Source organism: Polypterus senegalus, chromosome 11 (assembly GCF_016835505.1).
Source record: "Polypterus senegalus isolate Bchr_013 chromosome 11, ASM1683550v1, whole genome shotgun sequence".
Taxonomy (NCBI): Eukaryota; Metazoa; Chordata; class Cladistia; order Polypteriformes; family Polypteridae; genus Polypterus; species Polypterus senegalus.
The window spans coordinates 93,460,665-93,479,708 of NC_053164.1; the positions used below are offsets into that span (position 1 = coordinate 93,460,665).

The 19,044-nt window shown below is 37.0% G+C and overlaps 1 protein-coding gene across 1 annotated transcript in view; it reads left to right on the top strand.

Annotated features, from left to right (window-relative positions):
• The window catches only part of unc5db (unc-5 netrin receptor Db), a 756,179-nt gene that overhangs the window by 449,696 nt on the left and 287,439 nt on the right, over positions 1–19,044 (top strand). The window contains exon 2 of the mRNA XM_039769246.1: positions 5,516–5,734. Coding sequence (XP_039625180.1) covers positions 5,516–5,734 — 219 coding nt within the window. The remainder of the gene's footprint in view (positions 1–5,515; positions 5,735–19,044) is intronic.

The following is a 19,044-nucleotide window of genomic DNA, read 5'->3' on the forward strand; positions in this document are numbered from 1 at the left end:
TACATAAATACACTTAAAAAGAACACAAAATTAATGACAATTAAACCTTTTTGTTTACATTTAGAAGACAAAGAGTTTTGTTTCTTGTGGTTTGTGTATTTTAATTGGAAGGGGAGATAGAGTGATGGGCAGGATTAAAGTGATTTTCAGTGTTTACTCCTTAAAAATGTTAAAACATTTCTGGTGGAGTTTCATCAATATCCAACACAGCATTGAATGTATGTGATTTGGTTAGTTTTCTTTGTTATCTTTAGTAATTTCACTGTGTGATATTGTACAATCCCATTCACAACTTTTCTTTGTTTCATTGCCACTCAAGTCCTCATATAGGGACAATTTAAGAGCTCTTCTTAAATGTGTTGTCATGCAAGACTTTTCATTCCTTTTAGAGAAAAGTTGCATAACAAAACATTTTTAATAATATGGGCATTAATGTATATTATGCAACACCCTATAGCAAGCAATAACCTCAAGTGTTACTAAATGATTGGGTGTTTAAAAACGTTTCCATGTTATAATCTGCATACGCATACAATGACCTGCTGCTTTTGGTACGTGATGCAGAGTCCAATGCTATCGACTTAGACTATACACAACATAATTTACCGATGCACATTAGCATCAAAAAAAACATTTATCTCACCCAGTATATGACACAATCCACAAGTAATCATCACACAAACAAGGACACACACTACACTGACATACACACTTGAAAATTAGCCTTGCATAATGCAGATGAATGCAATGTGGACCTTAAAAGGCCACTCTGTGATACAGAGCTGAAAAACGCAGGCTTGTCCTGAAAAAGACAGTAAAACAACACCCGATCTGGAGATGAAAGGCAAAACAAATGAAACGTCAAAGTGCAACACAATGTCACAATTAGGAGATCAAGCAGTCACAAGTAATAAATGGGAGGCAAAAAGGTACAAAGCAAGAGGCAAAAAGCCAAACAAATCAAAGGAGCAAATAAATAATACAAGTCATACCTTTTGTATCCCAACACTATGACAGTATTAGTATGATACCTCCATGTTTGATAGCTGTGTGATGATGATGTCACACTTCAGTCACATGACCAGTGGTTGCTGTGTAAACAACAATTGAGAGGACACCATTTATGTTCAGTTGAAACAAAATGGCAACAACTGTTTCAATTTCAAAATAATGTCATGGAAAAATACAAAATAATAAATGAACAAGAGTAAATACTATATACCTTATACAACACTCTGAACATTATAACACAAAAATAATTGTTTCATTTATAAACCATTTAGACACTCAACACTGGCAAAAGAACATATAGTTTTGTAGTAGAAGGCACAAAATATCCCCCCGAGGAGAGGGAAGACGTAATATGACCTCAGAATGTAATGTTAAATCTCAAGGAACCCAAACACTAGGCCAACAAAAAAAGCTTCACAAATGCCCATTCTTAACAACCCACAAGGATTTGCCTGTTATAAATCCTGCCCGGCACTCAGTTCAGAATGAGGCTAAGCATCTACCTCCTACAAAGCCAAAAATCATCCAGGCTTTGGGCCTACACAAACTAAGAAGGGAGAAAAGCCTAAACAATATTCAGAATCTCAAAATGTAATTATAGACAGGAGGAAAACTGTCAAACCTCTAGGCCAAAATAACAAAACATCCATTTGTTGTCTTAACCAGCTTCCCCAGGATTGGATCATGGGTAGCTGGAGGCTATCCTAGAAATCATTGGGCACAAGGCAGGAACAGGATACAGTGCCAATCCAACCCAGACAAACACAATTTAACAATGCCAATTTAACAATCTGCATGTCTTTAGACCTTATGGCAAGGAAATCAGAGCACATCCGTGTGGACATGAATCCCTGTCACCTTATTGTGAAGCTGAAACTACCACTGTAAAACAGAAATAAACACAGGGACAACTAAGAAGGTTTGAGGATCCACCCCACATACTGAAAAAATTGCAAAAGCAAGTGAAGGTCTTTACAGACATGAGCTCCAGACAGAACTCACCAAGATTATATTATGGCTGATATATATTCTACCGATAGAGGAAATGGCATCAGGGTAAGGTGGGATCTTGATGGGCAGAAAAGGAAATGACGATACTGGAAGGCGACTCCTGAAGACCAGAAAAGGGATTAAGCTGAGGTATCTTCTGTTGTTCTGCAGGGGAAAAGGAAAAACATCTGGTGTTTGAGCTCATAAACTGTCTCCCATGTGCACGTGTGTGACACTTTGTATTTAAAAAATGGATTAACAAAGTCTTTAAAAACAATACACTAAATCAAAAAAGGAATCAAAAAGATCCTAAAAGGTAAACCAGAGCAAAGTATACCAGTACATAATTCAGAAATCTTCATAACTCATATAAACAGACCACATTTCAATCAGAAAAGACAGCAATTACATAATAATAATTAATAATTCTTTGCATTTATATAGCGCTTTTCTCACTACTCAGAGCGTTGAAATCCATACAATTAAAGTGAAGCCAAAGCAGGACAGTTCACAATACCTTTGTGAATAGACAAGACAAACTAGTGCCTTAGCCATGAATATACAGTATAACATGAGAGTAGTCCATAAGTCGTGATGTAGTGTGGCCCACCCTTGCAGCTCCAGTTGCAAGAAACAAGGCAGGTAATATATTAAAAAAGAACAAAATACAACTCATAAATATAACAAAAATCTTAAAAACACAAAAAGAAAAAAAACATAATATTCAGTTGATAATAAATAAACAAACATAAAATGATTGAATTAAAAGAAACCAAATTCGAGCCAGGAGTAAAATGTTGGCTTATCTGACCCTGACATGTGTGACTACCTGAAAAAAACAGGGATATGTTACTATTTATGTTGTGATGTTTTCATGTTGCTTTGACATGTTAATAATTTTATGTTTTATTGTTTTGATGATGTCATTGAAGCCTCATTCTGTGTTCATGTTTTCCAAACCAGCACCAGTATTTTCCACAGATTGAAACCCTGGGGGTGAACATTTTATGGTAGAGAACACTTGGTGGAAATATTTAGGAGAAAAAAGCAGGAGATGAATGACAGCAGGCAAGGGTCATTAAAAAAACAAAAACGACTAGAAATTGTTATAATTATCTTCAAATATTAATTTTTGTGCATCTGTTTGTAGTATTTCTATGCATTAGTTGTACCCAGTTGGCTTTTCAAGATTAAAGATTCTATTTATGGTGTTAGTTTACCCTGAATTCAAGTATTTAGAGCTTTTTTAATATCATTTGTACCAGTTCTAATAGCATTTTGTTTTGGTATTGAGCGCCACCAATTTGTGTACTCATCATTAGGACGCATCTTCCGGTTCCTATAGGCTTGTAAAATTTCGACAATTAATGTAATTTCCTATTGCAAGATTGCATAAACTTTTTAAAAAAATATTTTTCTGGTTTTGAACTTTTGAATTATTTCATTGACTATAATTTTTGCTTAATGTTCTGGTTTTGTCATTTTCTATCCTTTGGTTTTCACAGTGACAACTGTTTGCTGTGATATTTGACTATTTCTTATTGTCTGGTCACTTTATTTCTTCTTTGAAGTAATCACTACCTTAAAATAAATCTGATTTTAACAAATCTTTTATGCTGATTGTGTGATATCAGCATGTGTTGAAAAACATCAACAGTCATAGATGTGGCAACCTAAAGCCCATTTCAACAATTTTCAGTTGTAGCCTTCATACTATTTCATAGTCTTTGCCAGTTGGAAGCAGTCAGCGGGGTGTTCCTTTGAAGCTGATCATCTAATGTTAACACCCAATGACTGAGACCAAATAATCTTCAACTGGCCAGTATAAAATCAAATAGGTTTGATTTTCTCTTTGGTCAGGAGAATTGGCTCCTTACATGTGAGAGTTGAGAGCCAAGGTGCGTTCAGCTGGTAGTACAATGCATAGTGTGTAGCAAGGAGGAATAAGGAACACATACCGTATATACTCACGTTTAAGTTCTTCCGCAGATAAGTCAGGACTTGATTTTACCGTATAATTTCTGGTATTTTCAAATGTCAATCATATAAGTTGAATGTGGAAAACTCACGCTATTGGTCCAAGAGATTATGATATGCTAACGCCCACCTGAGAATGTAACCATTGGACATTGGAGCACACTGCCTTTTTTTCTATATACAGTACCAACATGACCACATGGTAATACCCAAACTATTCCGAAGCGACGTTTGCACTGTTTTGTGTTTTTTGTATCTCACACCATCATGCACCTTCATCGTAAGAGCATCCCTTATCTTTGATGGAGCATTCAATCAGAAGACAATATGTAGCTGGTTTAAATTAAAAATCGTTGAAGTGGTGAAATTGGTAACTGTGCTGCTGCAACAAAATTCGATGTCTCTGAAAAAACTGGTGTGATATTAGATGAAGCAAAAAGATGTAAAAAGTTTTTAAAATGTAAGTGTCGTATTTTTGAAACGGGAGTATAAGTCGGGTCTGATTTTTTGATTGAATTTTTGGGTTTCAAAACCCAACTTATACGCGAGTATATAAGGTATGTTTTGAATCTGTCAAAGAGAAGAGAAGCTCATCTGTCTGATGTTACATGTTTGATGTACTAAAACAGAATGGAACAAAATGAAGAGCAGGGATTGCTACTGAACTTGCTGTGGCTCTTAACCCGTCACACATCGCAGGCTCCATCACATAGCACACTAGTGGCCGTCTTAAAAAGCGGTGAGCACTACTATGCTGGAAGATCGCGATCAGTCTGTAAATGTGACATGGGCTGCGATTTTCAGTCATGTAATTTGACATGGTGCAGCAATAAGATCAGCGACTGCAATTAGCAAATCTGGCATACTCCACAATAAAAATTCGCATAATGTAATATTGGCTTTGCTTAACATGTCCTTGACAAGTGAATATGAAATGTGGTTACCTACTAAGATCCAAAATGGCAAAGAGACAATGTCACACTCATAATGTTAAAATTAAATAATTAGCAAAAAAATATTAATGAAAATATTTAGAATCATGACAGTGTCATGCTGCTGTACCCCCACATGGTGTCATGGCCATCTTGTATCCCAGAAGGCAATGGGAGATTTCAAATGAAAAAAACAATGAAAAAGTAAAGAAATTAATGACTAAAGATCAACTGCTGGAATACACTCTCCCGGAGGCAGAGCCTGACATTTACTGACTTAGTCTTCCCACAATTTACAGTGACACAATTTTGGCCAAGCTATAACACAATGCATACCCTACTGATTCCCTTATTTGTTACATAGTTTGTGGAGGACAACCCTCTGCATTATATTCTTGTTCCAGAAAAGACTTTTTCTTCTAAGGCTTGATTTACTTGAATTTCCCTGTAATATATTGAGATACTTGCTATGTACCTGTTCTGAGAAAAATCTCTTGAAATCAATCCAATAAGTGAGAGAGTCCATCGCTGATGAATGCAGTTTTTCTCTTATTTACATCAGATTATCCTCACTTAATAACATTTCTCCTTCTTCTGCTCCACAGGAGGGGAAAGCAGTGATGCTCTTCCAGAGTCCATTCCTTCTGTCCCAGGAACACTCCCACAATTTCTTGCAGAACCAAATGATGCCTACATTGTCAAAAGCAACCCCATTAAGCTCCACTGTCGAGCAATGCCAGCTATGCAGATTTTCTTCAAGTGCAACGGGGAATGGGTTCACCAAAATGAGCACATGTCTGAAGAGAGCATCGACGAGGGTACTGGTAAGACAACTTTCAGTAGTCCATACAGTGTCATCTGCCACCCCTGCTGCTCTGCCTGTATCATAGTTATTTAATAAATGTGATGGGGTGATAAGGCAGGCAGAAACCTCCAGTGACAAGAAGCACCATAAAAGGTCCTGTCTTTTCCACAGAGCCAATGTAATGACAAGGGCTTACCAGTGTAATAACCAAGCCTCCAGTGCCCTGTGTCTGCAAGGGTGTGTTCCCTAGCTTCTTTTTATTTTCCTTTTTCTGTGTCTTCTTTGTTTATTTAAAAGGCATAATTTTTCACGATTATTATAATTATGTATTTTTGTTAATATTGTGATGTTTATTTACTATTTAGTTTCTGTGTATTTTGTGCTGTCTTCTTATGTTCCTTGTGTTTTTTTGACGGAAACCTCAAGAGGTAGGGCTACCCTGATGTCACATCTGAAGGACCATTCTCAGCCTTCTTAGAGTGTATATAAGTTTAAGGACTGACTTTTCTGGTCCTGGTTTATTTTACTTCAGTTTCTGGGGTTTTGATTATTGATTTGTGTACTGGGACTTGTTTGCTCTTTAGGCAAACACTTACTGTCTTATTTCTATCCTTTGTTAACATTTTTGTTCTTTGGAGATTCTTTTAAATAGATTTTTGAATTTATAAAGATACTTCATTGGTCTTGTCCTTACTAACCAGAGGTTTAAGGGTTCTTCTCACTAGAACAGCATTTATATATACTGTATTTTTGCCATATTTTGGGACAGTTTTTTTCTCTTTCTGCATACTTTCTTGTGTTGTGGATTTAATTTTAAATTGATTCATTTGCCATTTTGCCTATCAGTTTATACTCAATAACCTGTAATGACAAAGTGAAAACATTTTTTTGGAAAGGTTTGCAAATTTATTATAATTCCAAAACTAAAATCTCTAGTTTATTTAAGTAATCAGACTCCTTGCTGTGGTCAAAAGAAACCTAGTTGCTTTAACCTGCATTATATAAGGTCCCACAATTAACACTCCAAGTCCATGAAACGCTCTGTAGACCTCTGTAATAAAAATTGTGCAGATGTATAGATCAGGGCACGGGTATAAAAAACATTTCTAAAGCTACTAGTGTTCCACAGTAATTGTGAAATGGTAGAAGTTTGGAACCACCAAGAAACCTCACAGAGTTGTAACCAGGGAGCAAGGGCCTTAGTCAGGGCTGTGACCAAAAACCTAATGGTCATTCTAACTGAGCTTCAGATGTCCTTTACCAAGATGGAGCGAAACAATGACAATCTCAGCAACACTCCATTAATCACACGTTTATGTTAAATTTGCCAAATGGCACTTAAAACTTTAAAATTCTGGTTAAAACTAAATAAGGTGGAAAGTATGCAGCAGATAAGATTAAGCCTTGGATAAGATACTTTTTAATAATTAAATATTTTTGGGATAGTTAAGTTAAAGAAGTAAAACCTGGGGCCACTTTTGGATCAGGTTAGGTTAGGAATTTCAGGTGGCTGCCAAGATAGGCCTTGTTTGTGGATTCTTTTGAGGCCTACACTGTTTGTGCAATTGGTGTGCACATAATTTCATAATGTCCAGAAGAGGCAGTAAGCAGGGTCTCTGCTTGGGATTTCAGTCTAGGCCACTGGAACGAAGGACCTGGAAGGACAATATATTACCCCATAGTATTCTAGACAGTGTACAGCCCTGGATGTATTCATATCCAACTATGCAATTCCCTCAAAGGTGGATAAGGGCCTGCTATGGAGTCCTGAGACTTTAAAAACCATAGTAGGCATATATTACAGGGACATATAGAGACGCTGTGAGAGTCTGATGCCTCTTCTTTTAAATGTAGGCAACACCCTGACATGGATGTAATTCTGGACAGAACCTGAAGTGACTACTCAGGAGAAAATAAGGCTTATTGGGTCAGAATAGAAAGAGCTTGGAGTTAGAAAGACTGGTATTGGCAACAGCTTACCTGGCAGGATGAAGACAATCCAGAGGTGTGGTAAGAGATACTGTAAGTGGACATGTTAGAGAGGAGTGGGAGTTTGGGATTGTAGTGGAAGATGGCTCTGATTAGACAGGTGACTAACCCGTGTGGTTCGGCCAAGCAAGTTTGTTATTTTTCATGGTATTTCATATTGTGAATTCTTCTTTCATTGTATATTCCCAAATTACTTTTGCTTTTTGTATTTTGGCCTGCTTGGTTCCATTCTGGGTGTGAGGACACTCCAAAATATAAGACTTAGCTAATCCTGCTCACTCTGTTTTCATCGCCCTTCATTGCAGTTTCTCTTTTCTTGCACTGTTTCACCTTTGTGATAAGGCTAACAGTCAAATATTGATTTCTTAACTGTACTTTTAGCTTCTGCTCCCTTTCTGTCTCCTCTAATTGCATTTCCCCTGTTCATTGTGCATTCTCTTGTTTACTTCGTCCTGTATCTCGGCTTCTGTTAACTTTAACTCTTCCCTCTGCAATTTAGCTTTGTTCTTTTATGGTTCTTTCATGCTTTTTCACAATTTGTTCCCTGTGCTAAATTTATGTCATTGGTAACATTATTTATGCTGTTTTCTCCCAATGTTCCCACTCTTTTATCATTTTTTTTGTAGAATTTTGCCTTTTTGTACATTTCTCTTTTATTCTCTCAACTGAACTCAGTTTTTGTGCTGAATTTCTTCATTAAGCCTTTGTTATATTCCTTCTCTTACTACAATTCAGCTACTACTAGTTCAGATCCCGAATTGACCCTGATGTGACCCTTAATTGGATTAAGTGGGTTTTAGAATGTTATGCCATCTTATATATTTCTCATCATTTATTTCATTCTCTTGCTATCTTTGTGTTTTCATTTACAACATTCCCAATTTTTAAACAATATATTTTCTCTCTTTAGTTATTTTTTTTCCTTTGCTATGTTGACTTCTAACATTTTCTAATATTTTTTCAATTCATTGTTCCCTTTTCTCTAACATATTTCTTGTCATCTCCTAACATGACCATTCTTCTTCACCTGTATTTTCACTTGTATTGTACTTCCTCTTTTCTCTTGCTCATATACTTTTCTTAATATATCATATTACATAAGTCTTTTCAGACCCTTTTAATTCAAATCATAGGGTGCAAGAGCCCATCCCAGAAGCACTGGGTACAAGGCAGGAACCAACCTCAGACTCTTGCATGGTCCTCTCACACATATATAGTAGCTTCTTCAGCTCTGCACTACACTTGACCAGAAAGGGAAGAAACAACATCAAATTTAAAAAAAAAACAAGCAACCATCATTACCAAAATCAAAATATACTGACCTAACAGAGCTCAGTAAGATCCAAATTATCTAAATGAGAAGACAAAAGAGAGAATCTAAGCCTTCTATCGATCACACACTATCTTCCACAGCAAAAACCTTTTGTTGCTTTGAATCCAGAATCTTGGACAACCACAGAAGTGTATGACACTGACCTTTATATCAATACAATAGTTATATCACGACTTCCAGTTATTACGTGGCAGCAGAAAGAATAGCCACCATACACAAATCCCAACAAAAATGGTGGCATCAATAAGAAAATAAAATAGTGGGGAGCCAAAATGTAAAATAATTGTAGGTCATTCAAAATGCTCGTTACAGGATCCAATTCCTTTTGCTCTAAAACCCCAACAGGAAAGAAAAAAATTCAGAACATATATAGAATAAAAAAGGAAAAAAGAAGAGTTTACATTCATAGCACAGAAAGAATTAGTGATGTGAAATGATTCATGTAGAAGTGAATTTGCAGCAAAACTCTGTGCTTCGCTTGCAAAAAAAATTCACAAAACAAATTGCATTTCTCTTTCAGTGAAGTTAATGCTGTTGACATATGAAGAAAGCTGTTTAGTCCTGTCTGGAAGTGTTTACATGCATTAATTATGCATAACTGTCTGTCATTTAGTATTTAAGTAAAAATCACTACTGAAAAAGAAATTACTAGACTAATTTTCCATGATGCATGGCTATTACCAGATGTGTTTTGGTAGTATCGTCACCAGTATGCCAATTATGATGGCAACCTTGGCAATTGCAATCCTGAAGATACATCAGAGACAGAAACGATATCTGAAGCTCCGTGGTGCTTGGAGTGTGGATATCCTCAACTTCGTCTGCAGTAATCAAGAAGCATTAACAGCAGGCTTGGGGTGTGGCCTTCCAGTCTAGTGAAATTGTTCTCTGTAAATAACACCGCAATATGCATGTTGGTGTGTTTTTTTGTGTCTTCATTTAGAAAATATGTGATGCACTTTGCTCCTCTCTGGTGATGTGAATGCGAAGCATAAACAGAATTCATTTTACTGGTGTGCAACAGCTTACCTGCATTACACAGCTGAGGAAAAAAGCAGAAGTGTGAGTAAAGATTAAGGGAACAATATTCTCCACCCCGAACATTAAAACCTTCAAAAAATCATTTTTAGTATGTTTCATTTTTCACAATTGCAATATTGCCTGCAAGTAAATTTAGTGTGGTGAGTGTCCTATCCAACATATTTTATGAGTAAGTCAATGACAGTAAATAAATTACTTTGGTATGTGAAATAATCATGAAATAAATGTGTTTATTTGCACAATGTGCCAGGTGTCAGCATATGACAACATCCATTAAAAATTGGTTTCAACTTGTATTTGTTTAATTTCTGTGTGAATACTTCTATCTCCTGAGTGAAGAGAACCAGCCAAATGAGACTCTATGTAAGTCCTTGATCTTTTGGCAAGCAGTTGACTTGAAGTTCCCCTGATTTCTCTGGGGATGAAGTTCTCTGCACCATGGACGCTCCTACACTTATTGTCAGTGAATTAGTATTGTTTTAGGTTTTTTTAATCTAATGTGATTGAACAATCGTTGAAGCACTATGTCATGTTGACGTAACTACAGATGAGCGAGCGTTGTTTTGATAGCAACTTCAAGTGGAAAATTTGGTTATTTCTTTAATGAAACACCCCTTCATAAATTGTTGACTTGAAGAAAAAAGAAAAGATAAAGCAGCTTGGACCTGACTGACCTGACTTAAGAATTCAACGATGAGTGTACACATGGATTTTTTCTTGCTCTTGTTATGATAGATAGAGTTGGCTAACTGGGTGTGGTGTAAGTAATGCCTTTTTTAGCTTTCCCTGTTTCAAAGTGTTCCTACTGAAACAATGGGGGTATGAGATCTAAAACATTTTTCTGAATAATGCAAGTGGCATGAAAGTAGCTGCAGCTATCTAGACAAGAGTATTAAACTAAATTTTTTGGCAGGCTTAGTATTGCTGAACAGCTAGAGGCAGGATATGGGACTGGCGTTAGAAGACACAACAAAGAGGTGACCAAAAATTGACACATCCTATCCAGAATAATAGATAAGATATATATGTGCTTGTGGTTAGTAAGAAAGTGGGGTGTCCTGGAATGATTTTAGTTGCAAGAAGTGTGCCACTACAGGAAAAAGGTTAGGAAACATTGCGGTGAACAATATTGTGAGGCTACTTTTTCGGCAGGCTTAGTGAAATGAATCAGAAAATAATTAAGAAATCTTCAGGCCTGAAGGAAAGAAGGACAAATTTTATATTCAAGGAATTATAAGTATCCTGACCCAAAAGACACAATAAGATTTAGGTTGGACTTGTCCTGTGGGTGAAGTACAAGACAGGTTGGAGGGGCGAGTTATGTTTTAAGATGTGGGGGTTTGTAGATCTTACGATGTAAATTTGTGCCCAGTCAGGGCAATCCTGGAAAACTAGCATAGGACTGGACAGACTGGCAGTAAGTGTAGAATAAAATTAAGGTGGGAAGGACTCTGTGAGTGAGGTAAATGAGAAACTAGGATGCAAAACTTTGAGAAAAATCTAGTGATTGTATGAAATGGATTTATGGAATATAGTGTGAATGGCCAAGGACTGGGCAGAATAAGATATGGATTGGACTTATGTTATGGATGTGTTATAGGACAGACAGAAGTCCTCATCATTGGAAGATTACAGAGGTGGGGATGTGGACATTATGATATTGGAACTAGGCATGGTGGCAGAGGATTTGGCAATTTAGAGACCAGGATAGTATACAATTTAGGTGGCAGGTGCACCTGTTCCTTTCCACATCTATAGGGCAAGTTATGGGAAGAATAATGCACTATGGATGTCATGGACTGAAGTTTTGGAGCACAGTAGAAACAGGAAAGCTGGCATCAGATTGGGCAGCATGATGGAAAGGGTATAATACATTTTAGCCTGGATTTGTCCTATGGGTCTGGTGCTCGACTAGCCAAGATGTGAATTGACATTATTATGAGGACCGCAGGAACATGTGGAATGACCAGATAGATAGATACTTAGATATGAAAGGAACTATATAATAAATAGATGAGATAGGCGCTATTTAATAGATAGATAGATAGATAGATAGATAGATAGATAGATAGATAGATAGAATGTCATAACAAAATCTAAAAATCTCAGCTTCAGATATTTTAATCATGTTTTCTGTCTACTGTTGTTCAAAGCCTTCGCTTTCTTCCACCACAATATTTAACGTGTCCTTTTCTCCACTGCATTTCATTGGCTTTTCTGCTGTATATCAATTTTACTGTTGCTCATTTTCTTTTAATATATCTCAGAAATTTTAATAACTTTTTGTGACATTTCTTCTGTTTTCTCTGTGTTTTTCAATTGCTCTCCTAATTTAAAATTATAGTTCTACACTTGTATTTCTCATATTTCTTTGTCATTTTATTTTAAATATAACAATGTTTTCACCTTTTTCACTTCATTTTATCTCTTTATTCATCATATCTCTCTTCAACTCTTACTCTGATTATTCTTGTAATATACCACAATTTCGTAATTCTTTTTGCATCGCATTTCCTTTTCTGTCATCTTGTGGTCAGCTTCTCTCATCTAATCTCTAATCTCATTTTTCAAAACAGCTTTTCCTTGTTTTGGTGTCTTGGTAAACTTCTTTTTAATTCTGTCAACAAAAAACGGCATTACAAAGCTGTTCATAAGCTTGGAAGAAGCCCAGATAGACAGTGACAGGGACAAACCAAGACATTTTCTTAAAGAAATAATGAGCACAAGTGGGGGAGGTAAAGAAGAATACAAAGTAACAACAAAAAAACAGTAAACTTACTGGCCAATAAGGCCCAACCAATGCCTCCTTCTCTCCCCCAATACCTTGTTGGGTACTCTGTATGTATTGCCTAGAATATGCATTGCCAGGTCTTTATGCTCCATTTAATCTCCCAGCCAGGAAGGGTTAACTTTGGCCTTCATTTCAGTATGTCTTCTACTGCATACAGTACCTTCTCCAGCCTCTCTGCCTCTCTTTGTTCACTAAATCTCTCATCTTTACTTGTTCAAATTATTCTCGTAATTTATCACACTATTTTTTTCATTATGTTTATGGCATTCCCTCTTTTCTCAATGTATGCCATTTTGACATTCTGAAATTAATCTTTTTACACTGCAATTTTCTCTTTTCGTGATATTTTTGTCTTATGCTGCTCTAATTCATTTCTTTTTATTTCATATTGCATAAAAGAACAGAGAACAGACAGATAAATACTTCTAGAAATGGGGTATTGTGAGAACCCCAGCAACTCTGTCAGAATAGACACAAATTGCACTGTGAGTTAGAGAGCTGTCATCCACCCTCACTGATTAGACGGACTCTTTTTCAGACTCTTTTTCAAGGGCAGATCACAAAACAAGTGAGCAGAAAGTAGTCAGATAAAAATGGAGCTCATGGGCCTTCTTCTGGGTTGAAGTGTTCAGAACTAGAGAAGAAGCAGAACGAATATGGAAATTTCCATAATCTCCTCCATAATCATCTCCATTATACCTCTTACTGAGTTGTAGTGGACTCGAGCTCTCTTGATTCATTTGTTCACCCAAATCTTGTTTTTTTATTTTTCTTATTTTATTTAAAATTTTTCCCTTAATATACGTACAGTGCCTATAAAAATGATTTACCCCCTTGGGAGTTTTCACATTTTGTTATTATACAACATGTTTCAAAGTGGATATAATGTTCCTATTTTACATTGACCAACAGAAAACTACTCTCTAGTGTCAAAGTAAGAATGGGTCAGGTCAGGTCGGGGAGCATGCACTGGTATAGCAAGTTGCTGCACCCACCACACAATGAAATAGCTTGTGATCCCAGTTGACAACCCCCCAGGCAGACACATGGTCCAGTCCCACACTGTGGAAATGACAATCTATCTGGTGTTACGTGGGTGTCCCCTTGGCCTGGTCCAGCCACTCGGGTCCTCAACAAAGAGGAATCTCTGAGCCGGATCACCCCTGAGAAATCACGCCACATGGCTGTGTTGTCGTAACTGGCACTCGCTCATAATGAAGGTAATGTGCCTCATTCAGGACTCCGTGAGTAACCACTGGTTTGACACAAAGTCAAACCAGCGATACCCAAGGATTCTCCGAAGAGATACAGTACCAAAGAACTCCAGTTTTCATCTTGGGTCACCTGGATTGCGTCCATGTCTCTCAACCATATAGCAAAACAGGACGCTCCAGGACTCTAACGACTTTTGCAAAGATATCGGGGGCACCACACACCCCTTTCCAGGAACCTCATGACCACCATGCTCTCCCAATCCATCTACCAAATTCATAGGAAGAGTCACCAGAGACATGAATGTCACTGCCGATGTAAGAAAACCTCTCAACAAGGTCGACACTCTCTCCGCAGACAGACACACTGCTGACAGATGTGACCTCTGTTCGGCACTGTATCAACCGAATTACTCCTTGTTATTGTTCATTTGCTTTCTTTCTTTCTTGGTTCTCTATTCTTCTCTTGCATAGAGTCATCTCTTAGTATATCTTGATATTTTAATTGCATGTACTTTACTCATTGTTATCTCCTGATTTCCGTTGGTCAAGTCCATCTCTTACTGTATGATATTTTTATTTTTTTATCTGTACATGTCCTCTCTTTACTCAAAGCATTTTGTGTCCTCTATTCCTAAAAGTCTTCACTTCATAGGTTTCTATTTTTTTTTTTTTACTTACAGTAAAACATTTTGGCCTCTTCTTCTGCATTATTTCATTACCCCACTGATAGTGTTTTTCACACTGGCCCTACGTCCATCTGTAGAATTACAGCAGACATATTTTTTCATGGGAAGGGAATTGAAGGCAGCTCCCCACTGTGGTGTGTGCGCTTGACAGATCCTGGCAGCTTGGAGGTTCGTTTTCAAGTCAATTGCTTCTGTCAGCCCTTTGATTCTGCCTGTCTCAGAGAGCCGGGGTATTTTCATACCTGGCATATTGATCACCAACAATTCATACCAAGTGCAATGGCAGTGTTTTCCTGACTCTTGTGGGAGTTGGTACAAACTCAAATTTCTTAAAATATCACAAAGGGGCAGCTTGCCAAAGAGGCGTGGGAATTGTAATGTGTTGTAAAGCCCGGAATTGTTCATTTTTATAGCCTAATTACTTTTCTCTAAAGTGTGGCAGTGGGGTGGATACATTTTCATTGTCTGATTGCCATGGAGCGTCCTGCTGCTATAATTGAAGACTTGCAAGCACAATATTATTATTGCTTTAGTATCTATGTATTACCATGAAGAAATCTGTGCAGACATTGAGCAGAGATCCCTAACACACACATATCTCATTTCCATTACAAAGACAACAAAAAGGAAATGTTCAGTCATCAGAGTTCAGATAGTCAAAATAAAATCTATGAACTCCTGAATCTTACAGATCATTAAATATTACATCAACGTGTAAATTGTGAGGCTCCTGGGCACTACACCTCAACAAAGGTTATATGGTTAAACAAGTTACTATCCACATTGTGACCAAATGAAATCTCTGAGAGCATTTGTAAGAGCAAACTGTTGAGACCTATAGGAATAAGTGGCGTATCAGATTAAAGCCTGTAATTTAAATGAGACAATGTGACACTATATCATCAATCAATCAGTCAAATGCTGTCATCTGCAGCAGTTTATAAATGAGCACCTGAAAAAGTAATATTCATTGTTCCCAGAACCCTGAGAAAAAATAAAAGCTCTATGTGAGACTAAATGTTAACAATTTTGGAGACTGACGGCCTTTGTAGCAGACATGTTTGGTGGCTTTTTCAGGGAATACCTTAACCTCCTCACACATTACTGCTACACCTTATTAGAACAGACAGCACAAGGTGTTTAAGAATCATAAGATAAGCAGGACAGTAACTGCAATTAAAAATAACACGTTCCAATAATCCTAAATACAAAAGCCCTACGTAATGTTAACTTGCACTTGAATTGCACTATTTTGTAACCAAAAACATGCCAGAATGCTGCTAAAATTTGTTTGAGAGAATTATCCGTAATCTCGGATACAGAAACCGCCCACTGATGTGATGAGACTGACTTCTCAGGACTCGCTTATAGCAACCAATGGACCAAATGTCATTGACCTTTACTCCAGACATGATGGGTATGCAAATTAATAATTGCAGTGGGTTCCTGAAAGTAGGAAACCTTTCTAAAAATATGAAATAACAAATGGAAGTCAGAAAAAAGTTAACAAAGTCATATTGTTACAATTGCAGAAGCATTTGCATCAGATTATTAGCAAACATTCTACAATGGACTTGAATTTGCTCTAGTTTTGTTCCTGGTTTTCCAACTCTACTGTCAAGGATTAACTTTATCTGAATATAAGAGACCATCCTTGGAAATGGACTGGTGGATGGACAGAAGATTAAACCTATAATCACAAGTCCCTTCAAGTGGACCATTTAGCCTCCATGTCATAGATTACCTTTTCCAGCCCATTTGATCAAATCATTGACACAAATGGAATCTACTGTCACATTCAGTCTTGGTGTGTGCATTTGTGCCTGAAGGCACTTCTTACTGAATACCGTGGTGTAAACACTAATAAACAACCAGGTAGACATAAGTAGGGATGACCAGGGAGAGAAACCAATAATGTTGGGAGTATTAAATGTCATGTCATTACAGAAAGGAGGACACTCCTGGGGGTGTTCAGTGAAGGGAAGACACAACCAGCAGCAACTCCTGGCCACTCGAGGGCACATTGCCCTAGGTGAAGATGTACAAATGATGCCTCCAAATTCCCGGAATCAGCTTACAGAAATTCCATTTTAGTTACTGTCAACATAATCCACTTGAGATACAATACATGTTTCTTCAATTCCTGGAAATACTTTTTGTACTTATCTTTTGTTACTGTGTCTAGAGCATCCTGTAATTTTTTTTCCCTGGATTCCAGCCATGGTAGCCAATCATGTTCACTTCATTCTCAGTTTTAATCAGGAACAAAAAGAAGTCATACAGAAGAATACAGCGGTGTGTGAAACATCAACCACATTGGTTTTGGTCAAAAACTTTTTGATTGATATCTCAGTTTGTGCAGGTTAGTTGTCACGGTGCAAAATGCAGTTTTGCTTTCTCCACTGCTCTGGATGTTTTTACCTGAAGGTATCACACATACATCTCAAAAGTTCAGTGTAAGGTTGCCGATTAATAGTCTGTTCACTGTAAAACTTTTTATTAATAACTAGCCATTCCCCACGGCGCCCACATAGTAGTGAAACTTTAAAAATCAATAAACAAACAAGTATCAGTAGCTAAGCGGAAGCAAGGTGTACTCCAAAACACAGAGGTAGACTGACTCCCCACTCCTGACATCACGCTTCCTCTCCCCTCGCCCAGCAGCCTCTGTCTCGGAATAGCATGTACAGTATATATCGCTTCTGCAAGCAAACTATGATACTTAGCGCAATGAGAGAGGTTGTAAAATCAACCAGAATGTTCAGGCAAATTAAAGAAAAATCCTGATTAAATATGTTTAGTAGTTCCTTCATGAAAAGTGGCCAGACATACAGACAGGGACAGACAGACGTTGGATTTTATATATAGAGAGATGTAAGTAATCAGTGTTGAAAAACATGTTCATCATTGTCTTGATGCTGAATATTTTCTGACGTGGTTTTCTCAGCTTGGAGAAAACAAATTCGGCAAGGTCACATGATTAAATATAGAATAAATGTCAGAAATACTCACTTAATCAACTCAGCACATTGCCAATTGGCAGACTGATTAACATGACGGTAGACATACAATAGCCATCTCTGGGAATTCTTGGGTCTCCCCTCGTATAAAGCTGAGGTATTTTTTTTAAACCAAAGATGCAACCAAGAGCCAATTTAGGGAATGTAGCCCCCTCAGAAGTAAGGATGCAAAGACCCAAGGAGTCACTACAGGGAGCTCTAATCTGATGTTGCTGATACCTACAGTAAATCTCAAGGCTCTTATTAGGGAATAGCCAGGACGAGGAGTGTCTTTGCTTACTTTTTTGTTGTCCTTTAAATATTATTTGTGCATTTATTTATTGATTATTTTTTGTTTTCTTTTTATATACCTCTTTCTGAATATTGTTTCATTTATTAAGTTTATATTATTATCTTTTGTTAATAGTATATTCTCTTTATGTGCCCTGTGCTCTTCTCCTATAGATATTATATCTCAGGGTCCACCTTACCTTACCTGAGACACTGAGGTTTTTCACTAGCTTATATAGGCCTTGGGAGTTCCTACAGCTGCACTTAAACACAGCTTATTAAAAACAATGGATATAAACTAAATTAATACCTAAAAATACCCACAGCAATATTTATAAGAGAATAATACAATGTAAAATGAGAGAAGACAAAAAAATTAGAAATATAAATTACAAAACAATGCACCAGGGTCAATAAAGTAAAATAATTACCATATGTAATCGTGGATAAGTCAGGACTTGATTTTACCATATAATTTCTGGTATTTTATATTGGTATAAGTCGAATGCGGAAAACTCACGCTATTGGTCCAAGAGATTATGATATGCTAACGCCCACCTGAAAGAGTAACCATGGAACACACTGCCTTTTTTTTCTATGTATTGTGTCTACATGACACATGGTAATACAAGAACTATTTCAAAGCAACGTTTGCATTGATTTGTGTTTTTTGTATCCCACACCCTCATACACCTTTATCGTAAGAGCATCCCTTATCTGCATTGGAGTGTTCGATCAGAAGAAAATATGAAACTGGTTTTCAATTAAATGTCGTTGAAGTAGCGAAAGAAATTGGTAACTGTGCTGCTGCAACAAAATCCGATGCATCTAAGAAACTGATGTGAGATTGGAAGAGGCAAGAAGATGTAAAAAAAAAAAATTTTTGAACGGGCGTATAAGTCGGGGTCTGATTTTATGATCGATTTTTTGGGTTTCAAGACCCAACTTATACATAAGTATATACGGTAATTAAAAAGAAAAGGCA